Genomic DNA, 27,990 nt, shown 5'->3' with positions numbered 1-27,990 from the left:
AGGAAGTCCAGGAGCCTTGGTTCTGGCTCGGAGGAGATCATGGAGATATGGTGCCAGGCCCTGTGTAGAGGGGAGAGAGGGGGGCAGAGGGAGCAGGACGGGGGACCAAGAGCATTCCAAGCCCGGGGCTGGAAGGGCCTCCTCAGATCCCCAAATGTGAATCAGTGCCTGGCCAGGAGTCCAAGCCCCGGCCTGGGCCCCCGATCTTGCTGTTCCCCTCTTTCCTCGGGCCTTAGAAACATAACAGATGCATCGAGTGCTGACTATCTGCCAGGTGCTCTTTTAAGCTCTGTACTTGCATTATCTTATTTCATTCTTACAACTGCTCCATAAGGTAGGCTCTAGTATTTTCATCACTCTATCTTATTAAAGACTAAACTGATGCTCAGAGAGGTTAGGTCACTTGTCTAAGGCCACACAGCTAGTAAGTGGTGGTGCTGGGATTCGAACCCAGGCTCCTGTGCCTTTCAGGCTGCCTCCTATGTGAAGGGGGATGGAATGGATGGTGCCTCCCAGCTGTGATGGTCCATAGTCCTATCCAAGTTTCTTCTGAAAGTCGGGATGGTCAGAGAATGCTTTTCTCTGCATAGCAGTGCTCTTGCCCTGGGGTCGCTGTTGGGGGCACTTCGTCTCCAGCAGGAGCTCACGTACACAGGCTAGTATGTGTGACTGGCTATACGTGTGCACGCACATACACACAGATACCAGGTACATACTCTTACGTGTGAAGACGCTGCTGTGGACATGTTGCTTCTTTCCCTTCCTCCTTCCTCCTTCCCTCCTTCCCTCCTTTTCAGACTTAGGTACCTTTCCAGGTACCTGGCACATAGTAGAGCTAGGTACATTTCCAGGTACCTGGCACATAGTAGGGCTCCACGAGTTTGTTGGGTGAACTGAATATACCTTGCTGGAGGACCTAGTAAAGGGAAGGGGATAGGAAGATACAAGGATGGGCAAGCCATGCCTGCCCTCTGGAGGAAGGAGGCCGCTCCTGGACGGCTCTCCCTGAGCTCACCCTCTCCTGCTGGGTAGGAGAAGCGCCTGTTGGGAGGGTATGTATTTGTGCTGGGGGAGCACAGCAAGTGTGCCCGTGTGTGTGTGCATACCTGTGTGTATATGTATGCACGTATGGCCAGTGCTGTAGCCAGGGCTCCTCCCTTCTCACCTAGGTCCAACCCAGAGGCCTGGCAAGTACTGATTTCCCTCGGGCGCCGACCACTTCCTGCACTCCGGTTCCGAAGTTCAAGGGCATCCTTGAGTGGGGTTCCCCCGACTCCACTCTCAGCTGTTCTTGCTGGCCCACAGATCCGGTGCCCGCCCCGGGCATGCCCTGCCTTTAGTGCACTCAGATGCCCACACACGGTCACTCAGGGCCTGCTCTTTGCTTTATAATCGTCACTATAGGGGTCGTTGAGGGAGCATCCCTCTTACACATTTAAACAGTTCCAGTAAAGGCAGCTTTGCCCTTACCTCTTCGGGAACACAGCTAATAATAATAATGGCGTGTCCGTTTGTAGCTCAGTGGAGTCGATTAGATGCTTGCGCATGGATAGCAGGCAAGTGATGTAAACAGTGCCCACCCCAGAGCTGACTGGGACCTCCATTTTCGGGTTCAGGTTCTCTAAAATTCTCTAAGTTAACTGCTATTACATGTCAAGTTTAACTCTGCAGTCAGTACAGTCTTAAGTGGGGGTCAGTTGGACTCTGGAGATAGACGTGTGTTTGAATGTGGACTCAGCTACGTGACTGCTGAGCAGCAAAAAGAGATTTCCGTGAGATGGTGTGTGTGAGTGGTTAACACAGTGGCACAGATTCAGTCTTGTAATTTATTTTGGAGAGTTAACTAGCTGTCTATCTATCTACCTACTTACCTTCCTCCCCATCTACCTATCTCTCTATCTACCAACCTATCTGCACATTTGTGGTGAAGATCCACTGCAGCCCCGAGGACTGAGAGGCATGGGAGAAGAGTGGGGACAATGCAGACGAGGGTGTGAATGGTGTGGGTTTAAAGTCCCCTGAGAGCCCACGGCCTATGGCCCCCTCTCCCTTTACCCACTGAACAGAAGCAAAACTGAGGCAAGTTGCAGGATGACCTAACTCTTTTTTTTTTTGGCTGCGTTGGGTCTTCGTTGCTATGCTCGGGGCTTTCTCTAGTTGCAGCGATGGGGGGGCTACCCTTCATTGTGGTGCGCGGGCTTCTCATTGCGGTGGCTTCTCTTGTTACGGAGCACGGGCTCTAGGCACCTGGGCTTCAGTAGCTGCAGCACGCGGGCTCATTAGTTGCGGCACGCAGGCCCTAAAGCACGTGGGCTTCGGTAGTTGTGGCTCACGGGCTCTAGAGCGCAGGCTCAGTAGTTGTGGTGCACAGGCTTCGTTGCTCCGTGGCATGTGGGATCTTCCCGGACCAGGGCTCGAACCCGTGTCCCCTGCATTGGCAGGTGGATTCTTAACCGCTGGGCCACCAGGGAAGTCCCAGGATGACCTAACTGCTGATGGCAGGGGCTATGCTACCTTCAGAGGCTCGCATGCGGGGCCACGGCCGGGCCCAAGGTCCCTCAGGTCTCTCATGCTTTCAGGTCTGGGCTGGGGTTGGAGCCCATCCCGGCCAAGAAGCAGGCCCCACAGGGCCTGGGCGGGGAAGCTGAGCTCAGCTCTGCAAAGGGAAGAGGGCCGGCGGGGAGCTGAGCAAGAGTGGGTGTCCCAAGATGACTGAGAAATGGGAAGATATCCTTCCTTTCTGGCACCTTTACTGGGCGCAGGGCCTGGCCATGTCCTGCAGCTGCCTCTGCGGAGAGCCACACGGCTATTAGGGCTATTACTTATAATCACCCCACTTAGCATGTGCACCGTGTGGAAGGGTGTCTAAAGGAGTTTCCTTTGCCCAGCAATTAACTCACCTAATCCTCACAGTAACTGGAGGATCCCCATTTTACAGATAGGGAATTGAGGCTTAGAGAGGTTGAGAAACTTGGTAACAGTCACATGGCTACAAAGTAGATTTATCTAGATTCTTTCCATCCACCAAGGGAGGGTGGCTGGTGGGGTGGGAAGGAGATGGTGGGCTGTGCAGAGCCCGGGTGGGCTGCTGAAGGAGCGAGGACGAGGGGGCTTGGGGGCCACGGGGGTGGCTGCTGGCAGAGTGGGCGTGCTCCATCCCAGCCCTCCGCACAGCACAGGCACTTGTGTGTTTATGTGGTGTCTCTCCCTCTGAACTGAGTTCCCTATTTGCTTATCTTTATACCTGGTACATAGCTGGTGCTCAGTAAATGTTTTGTTTTTTTTTTCTTTTGCGGTACGCGGGCCTCTCACTGTTGTGGCCTCTCCCGTTGCGGAGCACAGGCTCCGGACGCGCGGGCTCAGCGGCCATGGCTCACGGGACCAGCCGCTCCGCGGCATGTGGGATCTTCCCGGACCAGGGCACGAACCCGTGTCCCCTGCATCGGCAGGCGGACTCTCAACCACTGCGCCACCAGGGAAGCCCCTCAGTAAATGTTTTTGAGCACATCCATGGGCCTGGCCTCATGGTGGCCCTAGGACCACAGGGGTGGGCACGGCTGGGCTGCAGTGGGCTGGGTATGTGCTGGGGGGAGTCTCCATTCCGGAAGGCGGTGAGGCCCCAGCATGGTGCACGGGGTGCGGAGGGCCTGGGGAAAGCCCACTGTGCGCAGGTGCCTGGGAGCTGTGCGGGTGTCGGAGGGGCCGTCAGGGCACGGACGCTGCCTTCTGGGAGCATGGCCTTTTGGGAGTCATGGAAGACCTTCATCGATAATTATAATACGAAGCCCACTGAGCAGTCAGTGAATATCTGTTGAATATTGTTGAGTAGTTGAAACAAAGGACTGACGAGCTTTGGGAGGTGACCGAGAGCAGAAAAGACGGGGGGCTTGGGAGGGCTGCACGGAAGTGAGAGCACCTACAGCAATTCCCGGTGCCCTTGCCCTTCCCACCCGTCCTCCTGCAGCTCACCCTGCGGTCCGGCCTGGGCCTGCCGTGCGTGTGCGTGTGTGTGTGCGGTGTGCTCTGCGGGGTCGTGGGCCTGGTACTCAGGCACCCAGAACGGGGCTCTGCCTGCCAGAGAAGCCAATTCGTTTCACTGAATTCCACGACCACAGACAGGCCCTGGGAGGCCAGCCAGCCAGCTGGCAAAGGCTGTACGTGCTTCTTGTCCCAGGGGGCCCGGGCAAGTGGCTGGCTAGATCCGGCAAGTTCATCCCCTTGACTCAAACACCAACTTGAGACATCTGCTCAGCGGATGCTGGGTCAGTAGCATCCGGTGTACGCTCTGAAGGGAGCACGTATATCTGGCTGGCTCTGGGTGAGGGCCTCGTGGGATGTGTCTCTCTTAGGGGGAGGGGTCCCCGTCTAGGCATGAGGCCCCTGAGACAACTGTGTGTGGATGTGTGCGTGTGAATGCCAGCGTGTACCTTTACCTTGGCTTGCCTGCCTGCTCATGGTCATGCATGTGTACACGTGTCAGGGGCACATGGCATAGTAGGTATAGTGGCATGTTGCTGTGGAAAGACCCAAGGGCTGGGAATCAAAAGATTTAAATTTTGGTTCTAAAGGCCTGCCTTGCTGGCTCTCTGATCTCTGAAAGGTAGGTAGCCACTCTGAGCTTCAGATTTCCCGCCTGCGTAATGGAAAAAAATAATACCAGCTCTACTTTCTGTAAAGCATAAGAATAAAATGAAATAACGTATGTGAAAAATGCTTTGTTAATTACCACGTACAGTACAAATGTGAGAGATTATTGTCATCATGGCCCAGCTCCTCAGAATGAGAAGTTGTGTGTGGCCTAAAATAATCCATCCAGTGAGCTGTGTTAAAATGTAGGTCAAATCATAGCCTCAGAAGTTGAGAGAGGCTGATGGTAACCACCTAATCTAACAGGCCATCGAATGTAGAGGGGCTCTGAAAACTGTAAAGAGTTACATAAATTGAAGTGACATGATTATGTTGAAGACTAGAAAATACCTTTTAGTCACCCTGTTTCCTGACTTTGAGTCCTAAAGATCAGAACGGCACTGGAGCCTCCTGCTTGGTTGTATTCGTGCACGTTTGTGGATTCGTACACGTGCCTCTCTCTGTGTGTATGGACTTGTTTCTTGAACATCTACTATGTGACAGTCACTCATCAAGTATTTTGAGTGCCTGCCCTGTGCCAGGTGCATCGCTCTAGGCACTGGGGACAGACGCCAAGGTGGATAAGACAGAGTTCCTTCCCTCAAGGGGCTTGTGGCTTGGTCATGATGATAGCTGGCAGCTGCAGTGCTGGGTAGTGGGTGCTGTGGGAGAGGAAGGACCCACAGACTCAGTCTAGGTGGGGTGTGGGAAGGAGGGGCCCAGGGGAAGGGAATCTAGGAAGTGAGGTTGGAAAAGTGAGGGGAAGGTAGTCGGGGCAGAAGCAAGGGTCTGTGCCAATGTCCCAGGGAAGGAGCAGCCCACATTTGCACCTGGCGTGGTCGGTTTACGATGGGTGGGAAGTGCCGGCCAGATCCTAGGGCCTTCCTTCACCGGGGCTAAGGAGCTTGGCTTGATCCTGCAGGGCCCTGGGAGCCCCCTCAGCAAGGGCTTAAGCTCTGTGGAGTGACGTAATCAGCTTTGCATTTTGGAGGGATCACGGAGCCCCAGTGTTCCTGAGTATCTCACTGCGGCAGTACCAGCCAGATGTTGGGGTTTGTCTGTAGCACTGAGTGATGGCTGCATCTGCCGGGCAGTGAGCTGGGGTTTGCCTGGGGGTGGGGAGGGGCGGGAGGAGGGAGGGATGCACATTTGTGAATAGTTCTGGTCGGGACCTGGGAGCGGAGGAAGTTAGCGATTCTTGAGTGACTCTCATGTGTCAGCTTTCCATATATTACCTCATTTAATTGTTATACCATTGCTGTGAAGTAGATATTATTATCCCCATTTTGTAGGTGAGGAACGCTAGACTAGAGAGGTTAAATAGCTCGAAGGGACCAGGGAGTAAATAGCAGAGCAAAAAGTCCAGCCTAGGGTTTCCCTGGTGGCGCAGTGGTTGAGAGTCTGCCTGCCGATGCAGGGGACGCAGGTTCGTGCCCCGGTCCGGGAAGATCCCACATGCCGCGGAGCGGCTGGGCCCGTGAGCCATGGCCGCTGAGCCTGCGCGTCTGGAGCCTGTGCTCCGCAATGGGAGAGGCCACAACAGTGAGAGGGCCGCGTACCAGAAAAAAACAAAAAAAAAAGTCCAGCTTGCTGCCTCCCTGCCCCAAAGCCCACCTCACTAGAATTTCTGCCCATTCCTGCCTCCTCCCACTGGAAGGACTGACTAATTCAGCCCCTTCACTTGACAGATGAGGAAACCAACCTGGGCTCAAGGCTGTTCCTGCTAAATTTGTTACTGTTTTCCAGCTGCTCCAAGTCACTGTGGATCAGATTCTTCCCTTTCAGAGTATTAGTGATGCCTCCCAGCTCAGTGCTACTGGCAGATTTGATAAGCATATTTTACATTCCTTTGCTCAGCCCATCAGCAAAGATATTGAATGAAACAGGCCCCATGACAGATGCGAGAATGAACCGCTTGATACGCCTCCTTGAGGGGCACGCCCCAAGCCATCTGCTCGCCCTTCTCAGTGTATTACCCCTCTCACTTGTGGGTGTGAATGCAGGCAGACCCAGAGCCGAAGGTATCGCCACCTCCCTCTGCCCCGCGATGTCGCTGTATCACGGAAGAATGACCAAAAACGGCACGCTTTTCACAAAGCCGTGCTTCAGGGCTAGATGGAAAGGGTGTGGGCCAGAGTCGCTCAGACCTCGGTGCGACTCCCCACCTGGACTCTCGTGGAGACTCGGTTTCCGAAGCACACCCCAGGGGTACCGGAGGGCAGAGTGTTGGACTGGGCATCAGGTGCCGTTCCCCGCTTGGGCCCGAGGGATAGGCTCAGGACATGGCCCTGGGGGCTCCCCGTTCTCAGTACACGAGGACCTGGACAGATGGTCTGGCATCAAGGTCTTCCACCTCTTCCTCTTGGGGGTGTTGCACTGAATTAAATTCAACAGGGAAGGATGTGCTGAGCATCTCCTGTGTGTCAGGCAGAGCACGTGTGTGGAGGTGAGGAATGACAGCAAGTCTCCAGATGGCACAGGGGTTGCCTATCAGGGGCCCCCAAAGGCTTTCTCCATATGCTAATGGAAGCTGGGGCTTGGCGGTCCTGAAACAGCAGGTGTCTTTGTTTTTAGTCAGCACAGGCAGCCTGGTAATTGTGGTTCCTTAGTGCTGATCTGAGGCTCTGATTGGCTTTCCCGTCTCTGATTAGTTCAGAGCAAAAGTTAGAAAATCAAACGAATCCCTCTGTAAGAGATGCAGTGTGCTAAAGAAATAGTTCAGAGCCCAGAATTTCTGGGCGGTAGGAGCCTTTTCAGACCCCATGGCCACCCAGACTGGTCCTGACCCACCTCGGCACCCCCTCTTGGCTGCTACCTGTGCATTCCAGGCCCATGGGCCCGGCCACGAGCAATGGTCAGAGGCTTGGCTAGGTGTGGCCTAGTGCTCTGCAGGCAAGTGCAGGGGCTGGGGGGGCCTCCTGCTGCGGGGGAACACGTAAGTCCTCTCATCGAGGGGCGTGTGGAAAACCCACGAAGTGCTGAGTCTGTTCTAGGCTCTGGGTATTCAGCAGTGAACAAAACAGGCAAGGGTACAAACCATTTAGTCATCTGTCTTCTTAAAAACCCGAGAAGCAGGCAGAATGGACACCTTCCTACCCCCATTTTATGGATGAGGAAACTGAGTTTCAGAGAGAACCGTCCTGGAACTAGAACATGGACAAGCCGGGCTCATACCCATTTTGGTTTGCTTTAAGCCCCATGTCTTTCCACGACCTGGCGTGGCCTCCAACTGTTTTGTAAATGCCGAGTTACCTGGTCAGCACGATCAAGACGGCGCCCTTTTAGCCGTGGTGTAACCTGACCAAAAGCACCATCTCAGCTGAAATTCACTATACTTGGGTAGATTCAGTTGGAACTTTCACAAACGTTAAGCTGCATTGGTAATATTTTCTCTCTGTGTGATCCAAGTGATTGTTTCTTAAATGGGGGTGTCTGTGGGGTCTCAGAAGACAGTTCAGCACCAGCAGGCCTGGCTTACCATGGGGCATGTGGCCCTGGGCCCCCCTCAGTCCAGGCCCACAGAGCTGTCATGGAGGCCTCCCCGCCACTTGGCTGTCCCCCACCTCGGCCTTTCTGCCCTCACAGTTTCTCTACCTCACAGTTTCTCTTCCTGAAAAGAGCCTCTCAAGGGTCTCTGGTCCTGGGGCAGCCTTTCTCTCACCACCCTGGACCCTCACCTCCTGTCCCCAGCCGGCACTGGGCTCTCTGTCCTTGGCTTCTTTTCCAGACCTTTCTCAGCTGGGTCCCTTTAAACTGTCTCTCCAGCCCCTCTCCGACCCCTTGTGTCATTCTGCACAGCTTCCCTCTGAGGCTGACCATTTCCACCCCTAACCAAATCGCTTTGCGCTCGACTTCTTTGCATCTGTTGACTTTGCCTCTTGGGTTGGCAGCTCCCTTTTTTCTTGCACCCACAATACACTGGCGTCCCCTTTCTCCTCCTCTGAACACTCTCTCCACCTCCTGCAACTTGACTGGAGTCTCCCCTCAGTGCTAAGGCCTGGGGCCTCTGTCATCTTCCACTCACATGTCCTCGGAGGGCTCCCGGACTCTCAGCTGCAATGCTCAATCTCCCTCCTAAATCTCCTTACTGGGCGGGTCTGTCCCAGATGTGCCTCGAATGGATGGATGGACAGCGGGAGCCAGTGCCACTCTTCCCATCGGTCTCATGTCTATGACTGGTCGCAGTAGGTTTCCATCTGCATGTCCCACCATCACCTGAAAATTAATGTGGCAAACCACAAGCAATTTTGAAATCACAAAAAATGAAAGTTGAGTGGGACATTGAGGGCCACCTCGATTCAATCCCCTGGGAATCTGTGCACCTCCCCTTTTCTGTGGCACCAGCATGGCTCTGGGCTGGCGCCCTCCCCTGGGAGGACTGTGAAGATGTCTGTGGCTGCTGACGTCATGCAGGGCACGAATGGCAGCCTGAGGGGCCTCTGCTGGGTCAGGGTCCCTTTCTCTCTCCTTCCCCAACACAGTTTTTGCTCATGATTAGTCATGCTGGAGCCGGCTGAGTCAGAAGCAACTTGTGGGTGGTTTGTGGCCAGGCTGGAGCAGTGAGGCAGGAGGACTTTCTAGGTTTATGTGTCTGCCCCACGAGACAAGCACTGCAGGGCTCGGCCCTGGCACGGGCCAGGTGAAGGGTGGTAACAAAACCAAACTCTGGTCCAAAATTCAGCGAAGGAGGGGCATCACGATGAACCCAGACACGGTCCCTGAGATGCTCCCGCGGGGTAACAGGCACATGCATTGCCTACACGATGTGGCAGATGCTTCAGGGCAGGTGTATGTACAGGGGCTGTAATGCCCTCCATGGTCTGTGGTAGGCCTCCTTCCAAGGGTTGCGTGTACTTCCAGTAGACATCGCTACATGTCATACTTCTCTTCCTGTGATTTTATTCTCTTCAATAAAGGTGATTCATTAAATACAGCGTTAATCATTTTTGTACTTGTTTTAGATTTTCTTCATATAAATAAACTCATATCCAGAAACAAATTCTTTGTCAGAGCCTGTGTTATGATTCTGTGGTTCAGAGAACGTGTCCACCCGAGGGAGAGCTGCGTTCTGCTGGGGCAGCGGGGCGGCTCTGAAGTCCCCTGAGGATAAAGTTGACTCGGCCCTCAGGGGTGGCCCAGCTCTGCCAGTCAGGAAGCGGGTGAAGACCATCCCTGCCAGGGGGAACAGCGTGGCACAACCCTGGAAGTGTGGCTGCCCTGCGGGTGGGACACTGGGGAGGGCTCTGGGGTCCAGCCCTGGCTTTACAGGCTGTGTCTGTGCCCACAGGAGGGAGAGGAGCAGGAGGAGGCTCGTGGCAAGGAGGAGCGGCAGGAGCCCAGCACAACTGCCCGGAAGGTGGGGCGGCCTGGGAGGAAGCGCAAGCACCCTCCGGTGAGTGAGGTGGCGTACCCCCAGCCCAGGTGCGCGCGCACGCACGCACACGCGCACACGTATGCACGCACGCACGCACACACGCGCACATGCACACTGTAAATGCCAGTGATGTGTGTCCTGCAGGGACCTGGGCACGCTAAGACTGGGGCATGGAGTGTACCCCTCCAGCTGTAGAGCCCAATTCCATTCCCCATTCACTGGACCCCCAAAACCACCCCCAAACTTTCCTATTTTCTGCATCGAACTGGAGGCCCCTAGAGGCCAGGGGACTTGCGCTGTGGGTCTTGTGGGACTTGAACCAGGCCCCTGACTCTCAGCTTCTTTCTGGAAGCGCAGCAAGAGAGTGGGACTTGTTTTTCCCTAGCCTGCCTGCACGGGCCCCTCCCTCCCCATCCAGACACCCACCTTGGGCCTCACCCCCACCTGGAGAACTTGGAGGAAGGGAACTGAGGTCTGGAAGTCTGATCAAAGTGAGTAGGGAAGAGATGCAGGCTGTAAGAGAGGAGGAGGGCTGGGCGCTGTGTAAGTCCAGTAGAAGTGTAGACCCCGGGCTTCCGGGTGCCGTTGCCTCTGAATGGGGGGTTGGGGGAGGGACTCCCGGGTTGCCCAAGATGAGGAGTGCTCCGGAGGGCAAGGCCCGTGGGCGGCAGGAGCCTGCCTTCCTTATGCCTTAAACTCAGAGGCAGAACAATAGTTATCTGCCAGCTCCAGCCACAGCTGGTTCCTTTCTTTTCGTCCCTTCCAGCTGAGAATGGGAACCTTGGAGCGAGAAGGTAGAGGAGCCAGGAGCCCCGCATTTGTAACTCAGCCCTTCAAGGAAATGTTCTCAGCGGGGCAGGATTTTCCTCCTTGGGGCAGAGAGCAGGGTGAACGTGGCTGCAGTGAAAGGGGCAGCGGAGGGAGGGAGGGCGGGCGGCAGCAGCTGGAGGTGAGGGGGGTCCTTGGAGTCGGGAGGTCTGGGAATCTGCAGGGCACTGAAGTGCACCACTGCCGCTTCTGCTTGGAGATTTGGGGGGGGAGGGGGGAGAAGTTAAGCCATTTAACTGGTAAGTAATTTTAAACACTTTAATATTAAAGCAGACATGGATATTTTATGGCCTGGAATGAAAAATTCACATGCAGTTGAAAGATAAAACGGGACTTCAAAGGGATTTTCAGCATGCAGCAGACTCCAGGCTGCACTCCCAGATTCCTGGGGGTCCCTCCACTCTCCTCCCCGCCCTCACAGGGCACCTGGCGGGAGAAAGTGGAGGGGCACAGTGCAGGCTGAGTCAGAGCCCACCCGTCGTTCCGAATCTGAGCTGCACGTGTGCTCGAGATCTGCAGAGCAAGCTCCACCTTTCCCTGGTTCGGGTGCTGGGAACGGGAGCCACCACCTGTAGCAAATGGGACCTGGCAGCCCTTTGACTCACATTTGTGAGTCCGTGGAACCAAAGGGAGGGCACATCACTGAGAGGTGGGGTGAGGCCCCAGGATCAGAGGGTGCAGGGAAATCAGGGGTAAGTGTGGAAGTGTGTCCAGAGATGGACGATTAGAGGGAAGAGGGGCACGGCCCAGTGGGTCATACACCCCTGGCCTGGAACAGTGCCCAGCATGGAAGGAAAAGCACTGTCTTTAAAATCCAACAGACCTGGGTTTAAATCCCAGCTCCACCACTGACCACCTGTGTGACATTGAACAAGTCACTGCCTGAACCTTGGGTTCCCGTTCTGAAAAATAGAGATGATAAAAATGCATTCCTTCTAGACCCCTGTGAGAATCAAATGGGTTAAAACACCAAAGAGCCAGTGGTCAGCAAAGGCCGGTTCTGCCCTTACCTGAAACAGAAGCAGCAGCCCTGGATTTACTGCTTCCCAGCTGTGTGACCTTAGCAAATTACTGAACCTCTCTGAACTTTTGCTTCCTCATTGTTAAAATATGGCTGCCGGTAATACCTGCCCTGTCCACCTCCAGGGGTGCTGTGCAAACAGCAAAGTGGGCTCCAAATGCACAGGGCCAGCAGCGTCATAAACCGGCATCCCCACCCCCGGAGGGGCCAGTGGGCCAGGGGTCTACAAGGCCTTTCGGGTGGGAGCCTGGCATCGGCCTCTCAGCAGCTCCAGTGGGCAGCGGTGCGCATCCCGTGCAGGTCAGTGTGGATGTGGTCCAGTCCTAAGTGAGGCCCTGGGAAGGGAGAGAGTGTGTGGGGAGGCAACGCTGAGTGGGGAGGCATGGGGCTGAGGCAGCTGTTGTGAAAGGGACCCCTTGCACGTTGAGGGGAACAGAGAACAGCCAGCAGGTCTTCCCCGGCAGCAGGCCCGTGGACCCCAAGGGAACCCACGTGGGGGAAGTTCGTGCTGCAGCTCAGGGCCAGCCCACGGTCTCCTGGGCCTCGGGCCACCTGGTTCACTTGCGGAGCAGGTGCTGGCCCAGGCCTCCGCCCCTCCCCAGCCGAGGAGCACAGCAGGGAGGGCTTCTGGGGACCTGGCGCAGCTGTGGCCCTGGGAACAGATTGACCAGGGAGCTTTAAAGCAGCTGAGTGTGTGTCATCAAGCTAAGCCTGGAAACGGGGTAGGAGGGTGGGCTTGGCTCAAATCCTGGCAGGTGGAGCAGAGGGAGCCGTGCTGGGAGTGCAAACATTTGTGCAAATGTTGCATATCCACTGCTGGACGGGGAGGGACGAGGTACATCCAGTGGTGTCCTCACCATCCCCCGGCCCGAGGCTGTGAAATCGTCTACAGAATTTCCCCTAAGGCCTGCCTGTCCCTGAGTGCCTTCCACTTTCTCCTGCTCCTGCGTCAGCCTCCTGGCTGCGCCCTCACCCAGATCAGGCCCCACCTGCCCCCAGCGTCTCTCTAGACCCCCCGGCCCTCTCTTTTTCGGTGACAAACACATTACACCTACTGAGCACCTGCCAAATAAATAAGACTTATTTCAACCTAGTGTGCTAGAGGGGAGGCCACATGTAATTACACTAAATACAGCCCAGGGCACATCGCTTTCAAGAATCTCTAGGAGCTTTCTTCTCATGGGATGAGACCTGGAACCCCCATTTGCCTCTTCACCATGTGACCCCTCCTGCCTCTGCACTGGTGCTCAGTGTCCACCTCTTTTGCCAAGGAAACCCCGCCTCTTCGCTGCTCCCTGATCACCCCAAGCACATTTGTCCCGCTGCCTCGTAAAAGCTGTTCTGCAGCCTTCCCTTCTCTATCACAGCCCAGCAAGGCCTGTCTTGCACATGAAGCCCAGTGCAGCCATCGTGACCCACACTGGCTCTCCCTTTTGAACTGACTGTGAAATTAAAATGAACACTAAGAAGTAAGACAAGATATCAGCCCACCAATCCCGGGCTTTGGTCCACACACCTGACTGCGAAGCACCAGTCTACGAACTGTTTTGTTACCTGTCTGTACAGAACTTGAGAATCAGCATTTAGAAACCTTTATATCAATCTGATACTGTCGCCACATCCACAGTCATGATTTTGTGTTTTACAAAAGTACCATTTTCTGGTGGATTGGGAATTTAAAAAACCTAAACCAAAGCCTGGCTTTTCACACAAAAGCTGGTGGAGAGACCTTGTGTCTTCCACCAGATCTGCCATTTAGAGACACCCGCATTGCACTGTCCACCCACTCACTGAGGTCAGCGACCATGAAGAAAGGCTCAGAGTGGTGCAGCACTCGATTGCCAGCAAGGGCTTTCTACACCGTGACCTCATTTGATGCCAACGACAAACCTGTGTGGGGCAGGTGGAGGCCGCTGGCATTACCATCCCCACGTTCAGGTGAAGAGACCGAGGTTAGAGAGGACAATCTGGACTTGGACTCCACACCTCCCGACCGCAGAGCCCTCAGTGCTCATTCCCCCTTGCCACGCCAGCCACACCATCTGGAAGACTGGGTGCCCCAAATTCGCTTTAAGATAACATATGAATGCAGGGTTGTTTGAAAAAATGTGTAGACCTGGTCCAAAAAGCATCCAGAGAAAACAGAACTGAGCAGGGCCATTGACCCAAATACCAGGGAGCTTGCGGGTAAGTGGGGAAGGTTACGGTGGTCTGAGGAGTGAGCAGTGGGCCCATTTCAACCAGGCGGCGGTGTTGGTCTGTGGCACTGGCCTCAGAGCCAGGATGCTCGCAGCCGGAGCAGCAACAGGAAACAGGAAGCCGGCCTCAGGGCTGGGCGGAGCCTAGAAAGGGAGCTGGCACCTGGGTGCAGGGCCTGCTGGCTGGCCAGTACCCACGACCAGAGGACGGGACAGCAGCGTGCAGGGCTGGTCTCTGCTGGCCAGAGAGTGTGGGCCTGTGTGTGGGTGTGAGCGTCGGCTGGGAGGAAGAGGCATCTTCCTGTTCACCGGCTCCGAGGACATTGCAGAGTAACAAGTGAGGGTGTCCGAAGCTGGTTCCTGCCTGATCACAGACCCAGACTGCCCTGCGACCGCCTTTGTCCTATGTGCTGGTTACTGCTGGGGCTCCAGGAGGGATAGTATCTGCCCTTGCCCGCCAGACCCTGGGGTGGGGACCGGCCCTTCAGGGCTCCCTGCCCTGTTTACTAGGTATATGCACTTATTCATTGAAAATTTATATTCATCAACTTCCTCCAGGGTTATTTTTGCTCAGTGGGAGCACTCTGAGGTCACCTCTTGCTAAGAATAACCCAGAAAGGGGGGAGGGGGGAGGGGAGGAGGGGGGAGGGGAGGAGGAGGCGGGGAGGGGGCTGGGAGCAGGCACCCAGCTCAGCCAGGCCGGCTGCCTAACTCACTCCTCACTCCTCGCTGGAGGCTCAGCCTCCATCGTAACGCCCGAGTGAGTGAGTTCTTGAGGGCCAAACTGCTCCACTTCAAAGCAAAAGACTTGTGCTGTAAGCTGCGTGAAGCTGGGGGACCGTTCCACTGCAGCTTAAGCCAGCCGAGTACCGTTTCACTCAGTTATTGGGCCTTTGCAGTACTGGCTCATTTTCTCACCTAATATGACCGTTTGATTCTTAAGACAGAACTCAAATCCCCTCTTTGTGTCCGGGTTAGAAGGGCTCCTTCACTAACCCCTGGAACCTTGACTCAGTGACTTGGTGCCCCTTGTTTTTATGCACGGAACTTCCTGAAAGGGTATCTCCCATTCCTGGGCCCCGGCCCCTCAGGGGGCATCCCTGCCCGTGAGCCTGCGTGGGCCCACTGCTGCCTGTTCCCCTGTGTCGTCATGCTTTTGAAGGTGTGGGGAAAACAGGGCTGTCAGACATCTCGCGAGGTTAGAGACTTTCCTTGTAACTGTGCCACGCAGGCTCCTCGGCTCATTCCCCCAGCTGATCAGTCCAACCAGCGCTCACAGAGCCATCCAGTACCCCAAGAGCCTGGCCCGTGGTCTGGACCTCAAGTGCGGAAGACATGTTGGGGGAGGGGCTGGACTTGGGCCTTCGAAGGGAGGTGATGTGTGGCAGGGGAAAGTGGGAGGTTTCCCCACCTAGGACCTTCCTGAGCCGCGTATGCAGGGACGAATGTGCGCGGGGACCGGCGTGCTTGGGGGAGGCCGGACCGTGCGCAGACTGGCTTGGCTGAGTGGACGAGGGTTTCATTTAAGAACACCTTTGATCTCGGGTGGAGAGGTGGTTTGCAGGCAGCCTGAGGGTTTATATTTTATCCTCTCAAAAATGTGCTGTGTTTATCTGGAGGATTTTTGAGACGGTGGGAGGTGTGAAGTGATGGGCGTCATGTTTTGGGAAGCTCACTCTGGCATCCGTGAGCATGATGGGGTGAGCACAAGCGAATGCAGGGAGATAGGATGGGGTACATTGGGGCCAAAAAATGCCCCCAGAGCCTGTCGGGGGGCGGCCGTGACGGGACAGAATTGGCAGGGCCTGCAGTGCTGGGCTGCGGACCAGGGAGAGGGAGGAAGGTGCTGCCGGCCCCCAGGGCCAGTGGCAGTGGTATTGTCAGAGACCGAGACTTCTGGATGGGAGCAGGTTTGGCAGGGGCCCTTTCAGAGGCTGATCTAGTTATCTGGTCTTATTGAGGGAGCATCTGAGTGAAATCCCAGACTCTCCATTTTGTTTTTCCAAAAACCCCTGTTTATTTTCATCCCTCCCCGGCCCCTTCCCCAGAGCCACATGTTCCAGGCCCTCTCCAGCAAGAGGGGTTCATTCCTTCCGGTTCCGAGCCCCGTGGGCTTCCTAGGACCCCGTGGGCGTCTCCGGAGCCCGAGCTGCACCTGCCCCACTCCCGCTGCTGCAGGGACCTTCCGCACATGCATCGGGGCGGAGTTGTTGACGTCAGTCTTCTTTCATCCTCCTCACCTAGAGAATTCTGTGCGTTTCGGTTCTGCCACCTCAAGAAGGATACACGGAGGTGGAGGAGCTCCAGGGAAGGGCCGCTAAATAGATGAAGGGGAAGGCGAGGCAGCCAAGTGAGGACAGACGAGAGGTTACTGGCTCTCCAGGCTGGAGAGGCGAAGCTGAGCGGGGCTGTGATTAAAGCTATGAAGTCATGCCGTAGGGTGGGGCAGGATGAGCACTGCCCCAGCGGGGGTGGGCGGGGGTGGGGAGACACCCATCAGAAACTTCAGAAAGGTTCGTGAGGCACAGACAAGAAAGCACCATTTTCCACGCTGAGTTCCCTTCTCACCCAGCCTGTCATCCTAGGCCTGGATGGAGAGGTTGAAAACAGAAAAAAACTGCGAAAGAGCTTCACTTAAATACGACCTGGATCTCCTCTACATAATGGCTTTTTCAAGGGAGGCTCCAGCTCACCCTGAAATCCTTTGAGGTTGACTTCAAAGAGCGCAGCCAGGCCCTCTTCCAGGTAGACAGGTGTCCCTGCTGGAAGCGGAACCCCGGATGGGCCGCCACTCACCAGGCATGCTAGTTCTTGCATCCATGTGTCACAGCTAGCAGGGGCCCCGACTGAGTGACCTCTAAGACTTCGCCACACCCTCAAGTTCTCTCCTCAGTCCTGAGTCTCTCTCTCTCTCTCTCTCTCTCTCTCTCTCTCTCTCTCTCTCTCTCTCTCTCTCTCTCTCACACACACACACACACACACACACACACACACACACACACACACACACACACACACACACACACACACGCTGGAGAGATCTCTGGGGAGGAGGAGGGTGGGAAGGAAGCTCCCAGCCTCAGTGGTGAGAGAAATGGTGGCACCTAGAAGTCATACCCGAGCTGGGGCCAGACTTGCCAGAATTGGCCCTCTTTGGCCTCTGGTCCTTCTGTCCTTGACCCCCCTGATGGCCCTTTTGGCCACTCCACTAGGGAAAAGGAAATTGGAAGGGTCAAGGTCCTGGTTCCAAAGTCTTGGGGTCCGACTCCATTCACCCCAGGAAGGCTGAGCAGGGAGGCGTGTGGGCCTCTCTCGGGGGTGGGCGTGGGGGACCTCTCTGGCTGTCCCTGCCTCAAGGCCACTTCCGGCGATCAGAGCAGAGGGCTGCCAGGGGAAGGGGCTGCAGGAAGGCCTGGAGCAGAGGAGACGGGGGAGCCCGGGCCCAGTGCCAGCGCTCAGGGGACACGGCTGCCCCGCTTATGTGGACGGTTGGCGGTTTCCTGAAACGAGAGTCAACCTGGGAAAATCCAGGGCGTTGGCGGGGAGCTGAAGGGTCTGCGAGGGACTGCAGTGAACGGAGGGCGCAGGTGGAGGGGGACTGTTGGCGTGTTTTTGTTGACCTCACTCTGGGCCATCTGAGCACATCTCTGCGGCTGGTGAGCGGGTGTCTCTGGGCCATGGTGAACCCCTTGTGTGTCTGTGCATGTGATTGCGCCTCTGTGTGTCTTTAATCAAGAGGCCATAGCTGGCCAGACGCCAGGGTCCCCGGCTGGCACAGAGCTGAGTGTTCCAAGTGCCTTAAAGGCACAATGGTGATGAGGGGTGGAGGAGGGAGGGCAGGAAGGCTGGGGAGGGCGAGGTGAGGCCATCCCACATCTGCCAGCCTCTGGGCCTCCCCCCGCCGGAGCTCCCCCGGGGTCTGGGGGCGAAGGCCCCTTTCAGCAGCAGCTCCTGGCACAGGAGGAGAGGGTGAGTCACGTGCCCAGAGCCAGGCCAGAACGTGGCTCCGACCTCCAGGGCCTTCCAGTGGTAGACGCAGGGCCCCAGGTCTCCCCCCTCCACACCTGGGCCCAGGTAAGCCTGTGCCCAGGGCTGTGCTGGAGAGCTGACCCGGTGCCCTGTCTCCCTTGTATCATTTCCCTCACCTCTTAGCTTTCGTGTGCAGGTATCATACCTGTCAAACAGGCCTCAAAATCCCTTTCCTATTTGGAGCCCCGGCACTGTGCCCCACCTTGGGAGACAAGGCCTCCCTTCCTGAGGGAGGGTTGGAGTTCTGGGGTCTGGTCCAGACTTCCAGCAAAGGGGGAGGGGAAGGGGGCAGGGCGGGCAGCTGGGGGACTGGCTTTGGCCTGGACAGGTTCACTGCAGGAGGTTCTTTCTGGCTTTGCCTCTGGCCTTTCCCTGTGGTGGCTGCTGCCTGGGAAACAGCTGCAGCCTTTCCCTGGCCCTGCTCAGGCACATCAAAGCCTCCTTTTCCCTCCTTGGATCCCTTGGGATTTGAGGTTGGGCTTTTCCTGAGACTCAACCCAGAGCGGGTGGCTAGCTTTCAAATGCCTCTCCTGTACCTGGGTCATTTTGGAAGCTTTACCACTTAGAAGGTGTGTGACCTGAGGCAAACCTTGGAGACCTTTTCCTTGGAAAAGTGAGAGTAACACGACCCATCAGGATAATTGGGCTAATTAAGTTGATCAGTTGTATAAGCACAGTTATGCCGAGTCCTCTGCTTAGCACGGGGGAGCTGTTGTGGAGTGGTTGGAAGGAAGAGAAATAAAAAGATAAATAAGGCAAAGCTCACAGTCTAGGAGGGAGACACACAGTAAACAAATAATTAGGTAACATGTGAGGAGTGCTCTAATGAGATAGGGTGTGAGAGTGCTTTGTAAACAAATGTGGTATGCTGTGGGCTAGGGGGTGTGAGTGAATGCCAGCGTGAACTCAAGGGCCAGGCTCCACAGGGGCTTTGGGGGTGTTGGGGGCAAGGCTGAGGGTTCCAAAGACCAGGGCCTGGCACAAATACCTCCCGGGGTGGTGTGTGTGAGAGACAGACAGACAGATTTTATTTTATTTTATTTTTTTTTTTTTTTTTTTTTTTTTTTTTTTGCTGTACGCGGGCCTCTCACTGCTGTGGCCTCTCCCGTTGCGGAGCACAGGCTCCGGACACACAGGCTCCGCGGCCATGGCTCGCGGGCCCAGCCGCTCCGCGGCATGTGGGATCTTCCGGGATCGGGGCACGAACCCGTGTCCCCTGCATCGGCAGGCGGACTCTCAACCACTGCGCCACCAGGGAAGCCCAGACAGACAGATTTTAAAATGTTCCTTAGAAGATAGAAAGTAGAATACTGGTTGCCAGGAACTTGGGGGGTGGGGGGATGGGGAATTTTGTTTAATGGGTACAAGAGTTTCAGTTTGGGAAGATGAAAAAGTTTTCAAGATGGACGGTGTTAATGGTTGTACAACAGTGTGAATGTACTTAATTTCACTGAATTGTACACTTGAAAATGGGTAAAATGGTGGGTTTTATGTCACATATATCTTACCAAAATTTTTTTTGAAGTTTTGAAAAAATGGTCCCTAGAAAAAGTCCCTGGTCCATGCCCCTGTCCTCAGCCCAGGGCTTTTCAACAACAGCACCATCCACATTTGGGGCTGCGTAATTTTTGTGGTGAGGGCTGTCCCCTACCCACCAGGAGCCACTGTCCGTCCCCCCAACCCACAGTGTAGTGACCAAAAGTGTCTCAGGCACATTGCTACATGTCCTCTGGGGGGCAAAATTGCCCCCAGCTGAGAACCACTGCCTTCACTTCTTGGAATAAGCTGCTCACAGGAGGGGCCCGAGGAGCAGGTGGGCAAGAGAAGCAGGAGGCATTTCCCTGGGGTGGAGGGGTCTTGCCTGGAAGGAAGGCAAAGATCAGCAAACTCTGAGGGGCCCCGGGAGGTGGGCAGGGTTTGAAGACCCGGGGTGAGGCACACTGGGCGGGGTGAGGCGCACAGTGGGTGACGGGGACCAGGCTCTGCGCAAGTCCCTTGTGTCCACCACCCCAGGGAGGAGAAGTGAGGGGGCCCGTGGCTGCCATTCCCATTCTGCCACCACGCCTGCCCTCTCCCCGTACCCCACGGGTGAGAAGAAGGCGAGTGCAAATGGTCCCCTCTAGCTGCTGCTGGTGCCTTCCACAGGGACCAGGGGCTTCTGCCGCTACCCCTCCCCGCCATGGGAAAAATGAGTGTCTCAGGGTGCGCCGTGTCTCCTTTCAAGGCAACTGTAAAGAATAAAAGCAAACAAAAACAGGATTTGTAACAGTTACACCTGACATGCAACAAAGTTGAAACTCCCTCTAGACATGTGAACTGGATGCTCTCGCTCGTAACCTGGTCTTTGGCATTAAGGGATCAATGATGACTATTGAACACCCGCCAGGTGCCCTACTCCACGCCCAGTCCAACTTAATAAAGCAAGTCCCTGCCTCTAGGATGCAACAAGCTAGTGGGGGGTGGGGGGAAAGGAGGACACAGGCCTGGCTGAGGTGGCCACTCCTAGTGGCTTCCAGGTCTGCTCTTCTCACCTGAGATGCCCTTTTAGGGAGCGCCCGGCTCCTCCCTGGAGATTTAGAGTTGCGTCAGTCCATTTGCCTGTGGACCTCCTTCCTTCCTCTCAGTGGTTTCTTCTGGGTGGATTTGACCTGCCCAGTTACCCTGAACTCCAGAGAGAGGGCCAGTGAGGGGCCACTACTAGCTGTGTGTGTGGGGGGTTCTTGATGGGTAAGATGGATCAAGGGTTGACCGTGGCAGGAGTCAGCAGCTCCCCTAAGCCCAGAGCTCTGGTCGACTCAGGGTCATCCACGACCAGAGAGGGCGGGCAACGGAGGATGGGCTGGTCGGGAAGAGAGGAGGGGGAGGACTCGTGAGATCGGGGTGGATTTCAGCCCACTGAGCTACCCCCGGGGCTGGAGCTGTGCAGAGTGCTCCCCTACCCCTCATCCGCCCACCTCTGGAAGGATGGCGTGTCTCATGCTGCTGCAGACTGGGGTCCTCCAGGGCAGGCCTGGGAGGAGTGCCCGATCAGGGTGGGTTGGGACCCTGGGGCTGGGTTGGGTCTCGGAGCAGGTGCTCCTGGGTCTCTATGCTATGGAGCTGGCAGTCAACAGGAAGTGAGTCCCAGGGTGAGAAGAGGCCGTGTGGTCCCCGGGCAGGAAGTGAGTGACAGCGGAGTTGTCAGCAGTTTGTGGGGCTGGGAGCCTGCCTCGACTTGAGGTGTCTGTGGGGAAGCAAGTGGCTAGAGGAAGGAGGACACGGCCATGGTAAGAGATTGGCGCTGACCCAGACCTCTCAGCCTGCGTTGGCCAGCGGGATCCCCTACCCGCCTCCCTGGGAGTGCCGCGTTTGGGGCTCTGTGACGCTGGCACAGCCGGGCCTGAGGGTAGCAGTGGGGGCCCAGGCCCAGGGAATTCTAGGCCAGGGAGCCTGCTGGCTTGAGCAGGGAGGTGGGAAAGACCTTCTGAGTCCTGAACAGGATGTGTGGGTCCTGACACCTGGGGATGGCAGCTGAAGAGAGAGACAGGGCCTGGCTGCTCCCCTGGCCGTCCTGCGTTTGGCCTCCTGGCTCTGCCGGCTTCGGCCCCGACTGCCCAACCCTAGTGGAGGACTTCTCCCTTCCGCCAGAGGCCAGAGGCCTCGTCTTCCTCTTGCTGCGGCCCCCCACTCCTGCTGCTGAGGCGCGCACCCGTTTGTAGCTTTCTGCGGGAGGTTTTCTTCCTGGAAGCAGGCCTGCCCCTAGCCGTCCCACACAGCCCTCCACACAGCCAGGAGAGCAGCCTGGCAAGGCCGTGCGTTCCCTCTGCTCGCCCTCAGCTGCTCCGCGTAGGGACTTGTCCAGGGAGGACGCTGGTTTTTATTTTTGTTATTTTTTAACAAGGCCCTCGTCCCTATTCGCCACCTCGGGGGTTTCCTCACCATACAGCAGTGGGCTCAGAGTTGAGATCGTAGATCCTTGGAGCAGAAGCAGCCTTGGAGGCTGCCGGGCCTTGCAGGGAGGGTCTGGGGAAACCAGCGCTCTCTCAGGCTTTGGGGGGGTGCTTCAGGGATACAACTCTCTGGAGGGAATTTGGCAGGATCTACTCACACGTAGATGGGCAGGCCCTCTCCCCCTGGCCAGTCCACTTCTGGGACTCTGGCCTACAGAAATTCACAGGTGCACAGAGCTGTTAAGTGCAAGGGGTTCACTGCAGCAGAAAGCAAATCAGCCCAAAGGCCCACCATTAGGAGATGGTTTGAATAAATTAAGGAGCATCCATTCAATAGAAGGCTGAGCAGCTGAGACAGAATGAGCCTGATCCATACGCACTGGTATGGAGAGATGCCCGCTGTGCTTGCTAAGTGAAAAAGCAAGTTGCAGAACAGGATAAGTCGTATGATCCCCTCTTAGGGGAAAAAAAAACCTGGATCTGGATGTGTGTATAAATACATGTATATAAACATGTAACTTACACATGATTGTAGATGCATAGAAAAAAAGTCGAGAAAAGCTACTCGCCAAACTGTTAACAAGCAATTTTTAAAAATCTTAAATTTATTTATTTAGTTTTTGGCTGCATTGGGTCTTCGTTGCTGCGCGCGGGCTTTCTCTAGTTGCGGCGAGCGGGGGCTACTCTTCATTGCGGTGCGCTGGCTTCTCATTGCAGTGGCTTCTCTTGTTGCCAAGCACAGGCTCTAGAGCGCACGAGCTTCAGTAGTTGCGGCACGCAGGCTCAGTAGTTGTGGCGCACGGGCTTAGTTGCTCTGCGGCATGTGGGATCTTCCCAGACCAGGGCTCGAACCTGTGTCCCCTGCATTGGCAGGCGGATTCTTAACCACTGCGCCACCAGAGAAGTCCCAAACTGTTAATAATGGTTTGCCTGTGGGGAGTGATTTTGGAGGTACAGAAGTGAAACAGGAGCTTTAACCTTTTAATACTACTCTTTTTTTTTTTTTTTTTTTTTTGCGGTATGCGGGCCTCTCACTGTTGCGGCCTCTCCCGTTGCGGAGCACAGGCTCCGGACGCGCAGGCTCAGCGGCCATGGCTCACGGGCCCAGCCGCTCTGCGGCACGTGGGATCTTCCCAGACCAGGGCACGAACCCGTGTCCCCTGCGTCGGCAGGCGGACTCGCAACCACCGCGCCACCAGGGAAGCCCAATACTACTCATTTTTGTGTGGTTTGAATTTTTACAATATATGTGTCTGACTTTTATAAACAGAAAAAAAGAACTTGAAAACAAGGAAACCCTCCATTGGTCTAGCCTAGTCATCTCACCTTACAGGTGGGGGAACTGAGGCGCCCTCTTGAGCGACACCTTCCTGAGGTGTTTGCTGAGCTGGTGCCACTCCCGCCCTTCTCCAGGCGGCTGATCTGCAGGGCAGCCGATGGGCAGGGCTGCTGGGGGCGGCCTAGTGCCCGCGGATGTGGCAGAGCGCCAAGTATAGGGGACACTTGTCTCTCCTGCCCCAAGAGGACACCTTCGTTCCTTCTGATATGTCCTGGCCTACCTGCCCACAGATGGCCAAGGACCAGGTGCTGGCCATGCTCTGTCCTCACAAAGTGTGTGGCCTCAAGCTAATCACAAAATTCTCTGAGAGCCTCCCCAGGGAGGTCGAGTGGCTCTGAGGGGTAACGGGTGAGGATCTTTTGCCCACTGTGCAGTGACACTTACGAAGGACGGTTATGACAACCCTCAGTATGATTCTTTTAGCAAGCTCAGTTCTGAGACTCTTGGGGACAAAGCAAGACACTTCCTCTTGGAGGGGAACGTGGCGCCGCGTGCTAGAGAGGGTTGCTGCAGAGACTGTGGTTGCTGGCTGGGGCCTTGGCTCTCCTGGGGTCTGAGCGCCCAGGAAAGGCTGTGGGCCAAAGCTGAGGGAGGGACCTGTGCTAGGCTTTGGGGCCCAGGGGAGGCCCTCTTTCACCCTCACACTCCACCTGGCCAGGCAGCAGCTCGAGAGACCAAGAGGACAGCCAGGGGGGCTTTGGCACAGAAGTCAGATCAGCCCGGGGTTACTAGAATCTTCTGAGGAGGGGTCCTGGTTTTAAGTAGGGAGAGTGTGAGGATCATCTGTTTTTAGTAGAGGCCACAGAGAAGACTTGGGCACCCTCTGTCACCTCAGTGAGTGGGGATGGCCTGGGCTGGGGCACAGCTGGCAGTGGGACCAGGCTGTTAAACCTGCTTGGTTTCTTCCATTTTCTTAACTGGAGTGCACAGACCTCTTGACTTAAGGGAGTCAGGCCTGTGAACCCCTTGAACCTGAGAGAACAATTGTGAGTGTATTTGACTTCATAAACATGTATGTGAACACAGTTTTCTGGACAGAGGGTGTATAATTTTCACCGGAATCTCAGATGGGTCAGTGATGCAAAAGGGGCTAAAACCACTGGTCTAATGCTCCCCTCACGTTTATATTTCCAGGTGGAAAGCAGTGACACGCCGAAGGACCCCGCTGTGACCTCCAAGTCCCCGTCCATGGCCCAAGACTCAGGCCCCTCAGAGCTGTTACCTAACGGGGACTTGGAGAAGCGGAGTGAGCCCCAGCCAGAGGAGGGGAGCCCCGCTGGGGGGCAGAAGGGCGGGGCCCCAGCAGAGGGAGAGGGTGCAGCTGAGACCCCGCCCGAAGCCTCCAGAGCCGTGGAGAATGGCTGCTGCACCCCCAAGGATGGCCGGGGAGCCCCTGCAGAAGAGGGTAAGTCCTGGGCAAAAGCAGGGCAGCCTCTGCTGGGCTGTCTGGGATCCCCCTGAGGGTTAGAACCTCGGGGCTTAGTGGGTCCCAGGAGGCCTGGGCTGGGCACGGTAGCTGAAGGTCTGCTTGCCAAAACTGTGCCCTGCAGGCTGGATACAGCCTGCACACATGTTTTATTTGGCCCACGTAGTATTTTAAACATTTAAAAAAATGAGTTGCCAGTATTTAAGAATCAAGAAATTTCACATAAAAATCTGGAGTTTTGGCTTCTCATGGAAAAAAAAAAAAACAAGCTAGATCTGGCAACAGTGAGTTTACAGAATGCCATTGGTAGCTGGACTGGGGTGATGGCTGTCTCCCCATAGGCTGGTTGTATGCCTCGCTTTCCCTCAGCCTTTGCCTGGCCTGCTTACTCTTCCGCGAGACCTGCGGCTGGCTCTTCGGGATCCACACGTTGGTAGCCCCTGGCCGGGGCGCTCGAGGGCAGCAGATGTCCTTGTGGATATTAAAAGCCCAGTTAGCTTCTCCCAGTGCAGATGTCCTGAGCCCACCATAGTTGAGTGGACTGGACTGAAGTTTGGTGGTGACAGATTGGGGGAGGGGGAGAGCAGGGGGAGTTGGGTGTGCGCTGCCCAGCCCAGGCCTCTTCCTCTGAGGACTTTGTGGCCTAGCCCTGGAGTCCTGGAAAGTTGCCCACTTTTCTCTTTAAGGTTAAGCCAGCGATTTCGGGGCCAACAGAGCTGTAAACATGTTAGTAATGAGGACAACTAGCATTTGTACAGGGCTTCACAGTTTACGAAGCACTTTCTCATACATTATCACATTTGATCCTCCCAGGGCCCTGCCAGGTTGTTTTGCATATGTGCATTTTAATTTCAAAAAGCCTTCCTTCCTAAGTGTACATGATGGAGTGAATCAATCGATTAATTGACAAAACTTAATTTTGCATGCATTCAAACCTAATATTCGTGCAAGGTAGAGAGCATCTCCGGAAAAGAGATTCCCAAATTTATTTAAAAATATCTTTCATTCGTCTATTATTCAACTAATACTTATGATGCTCCCGCCATGTGCAAAGCGCTTTCTGAGGTACTCACTCTGCATTTGTTGTTTTATTTACTCTTCCAAACAATCTTCTTCAAGAGGGATTATTATCCTCATCTTAAGGTGGAAAAAAATTGAGCCTTAACGAGATGAAGTGACTTGGTCAGGGACCCCAAGCCTGTTAGTGGCAGATCCAGAATTCGTTCCATCTTGGTCTCTAGCTTCAGAGTCGGTGTGCCCTTCCCCGATCCCCTGCTGTTCTGGAGTGGGGCTTGGAGTGGGGGATGGTCCTGAACTCTGCACCTCCGGGGGTGTGTCCTGACTCGTGGTGGGAGTGGCCAAGGGGCCAGAGTGGAGAGAAACTGGAGGAGAGGGAGAAAACGCCATCCTCCCCTTACAGCGGCCAGATGTGCAAGAGCAGAACCGGGGAACCCATCGGCCCTTCCCACCAGATAGGCAGCTCCTGGGACCCCACCGTGGCTTGCACCCAGCTGCCACCCAGGGCCGGGGCAGCCCTTGCTGCCTGGTGGGATGGAACCAGCACTCCAAGGCTGCTCTTAACCCGTGAGAGTTTGCTTTCGGTTTGGGATTTTCCCGGCTCTGGCTCTGTTCGTTCTCAGGAGCAGCTCCTTCGGTCAGTGAACAGGGGTTTATTAAACACCCATTTGGTGTGTGCCGGGATCTGGGAAAACCACCACAAACAAAAACCTGGTTCTTGTCCTGGAGGACCTCACAGTCCACTGGAGAGATAGATGTTAATGAGAAATGCACACTTACAAGTGTGTGATTATACACGGAGATAAGTTCTCTGAGGGAAAATAAACATGGTTCTCTGAGGAGCTGTAACAGAGGAACGCCAGCCAGCCTGGGCTGTTACACCTAAGCTGAAGGATGAGCTGGGGTTCACCAGGGAAGGCGAGGGGCCGGGAGGGGGTGAGAACAAGTGGGAGGGAGCGTGGTATCCAGGGACCTGACAGAAACCTACAAGTCTGGAATGGGGGGAGGAAGGGAGAAGGGTGTGCGACAGCAGACAGGACCAGCGCAGCTTCAAGGCTGCCCTCTCAGGGGTTGACATGATCCGCTTTGCATTTTGAAAAGATCCCTTTGCCATCTGGATCCTGGAATGGAACAGAGGGGCTGGGAAGCAGGACGAGCGATTAGGAGGCTGCTGCAGGCGCCCAGGGGAGGAGGGTGGATCTGGGGAGCTGTGGATGAGTGCCAGGGACACAAGGGGGAAGGGGAGAGATGGTTCAAGGGTTACTCCTGGGTTTGGGACTTTCACATATTGAGCGGATCCTTCTCAGAATCTTAGTGCAAAGTGCACTGGGCAAAAACATCCCACGTGTCCTTGATCTTCAAAATTTGGCCTTGGAGCACTCCTGTGTGGCCCCAGCTATTCAGGTAGTGGGGATGCTGGCAGGGATCAGAGCTGGGATCCCTAAAGGTCACTGTAAATTGCCTGGTTGCTCAGACTGGTGAGCTGTTACCTAGAGGGGTGGGCAGTGGCCTACTGGAGGCTCGGCCACTGGTCCAGCAGTCAGCCACATAGAACACGTATGCAGCTGCTTGGTTCCAAGGAGGAAGGAGACTGAGGCCCCAGGGTGGAAGTGAATTGGCCATGGTCTCCTTTCGGTTCCCCTCGTTCCAGGTCTCTTTTCAGGGGCCCCATCCGTCTGTCTCGGAACCACTCTCATTAGTTCCTACACAGGAAAAATGGAGGGCTTTAAGGCAGTCTTGGCCTGGGCACCCTCCCAGGAGCCCCAGATCTTGATAGTACAACCAGGAGAAAGGAAGAGTAGGGGAGATGATGAGTAATAAGGGCAAGAGCCACCTGGACAGGCAGGTGGTGGCCCTGGAACTGCTCCTGCGCTCTTAGCACTGAGGCCGTCATGATGATAGTAGTAACGATGGTAATGTGGCTTTCTTTTTTATTTTCTTTTCTTTTATCTTATTTCTTTTATTTTTTCTGAATATTAACTATGTGTTGAGTGTTCTATGTCCTTACTACTCAAAGTGGTCCATGGACCAGCAGCATCTCCTGGCATGACCTGGGATGTTAGAAATGTAGAATCTCAGGCCCCACCCTAGACCTACTCAATCAGAATCTACATTTGAAAGAGATCCTCATGATTTCAGTGCATATTAAACTTTGCTCTTTATGTAATTCTCTTATTTAATCCTTGCTAGCATCTGAGGAAGA

The 27,990-nt window shown here is 55.4% G+C and overlaps 1 protein-coding gene across 2 annotated transcripts in view; it reads left to right on the top strand.

Annotated features, from left to right (window-relative positions):
- The window catches only part of DNMT3A (DNA methyltransferase 3 alpha), a 101,160-nt gene that overhangs the window by 31,732 nt on the left and 41,438 nt on the right, over positions 1 to 27,990 (top strand). For both annotated transcript variants that reach the window (XM_082642327.1, XM_082642326.1), the window contains exons 3-4: positions 9,914 to 10,018; positions 24,479 to 24,749. In XM_082642327.1, the coding sequence (XP_082498453.1) occupies positions 9,914 to 10,018; positions 24,479 to 24,749 (376 nt within the window). The remainder of the gene's footprint in view (positions 1 to 9,913; positions 10,019 to 24,478; positions 24,750 to 27,990) is intronic.

Source organism: Mesoplodon mirus (assembly GCF_964341445.2).
Source record: "Mesoplodon mirus genome assembly, chromosome: 14".
NCBI classification, from domain to species: Eukaryota; Metazoa; Chordata; class Mammalia; order Artiodactyla; family Ziphiidae; genus Mesoplodon; species Mesoplodon mirus.
The sequence above is the reverse complement of the archived record's forward strand: the minus strand, read 5'-3'. Positions and strand labels throughout refer to the sequence as shown.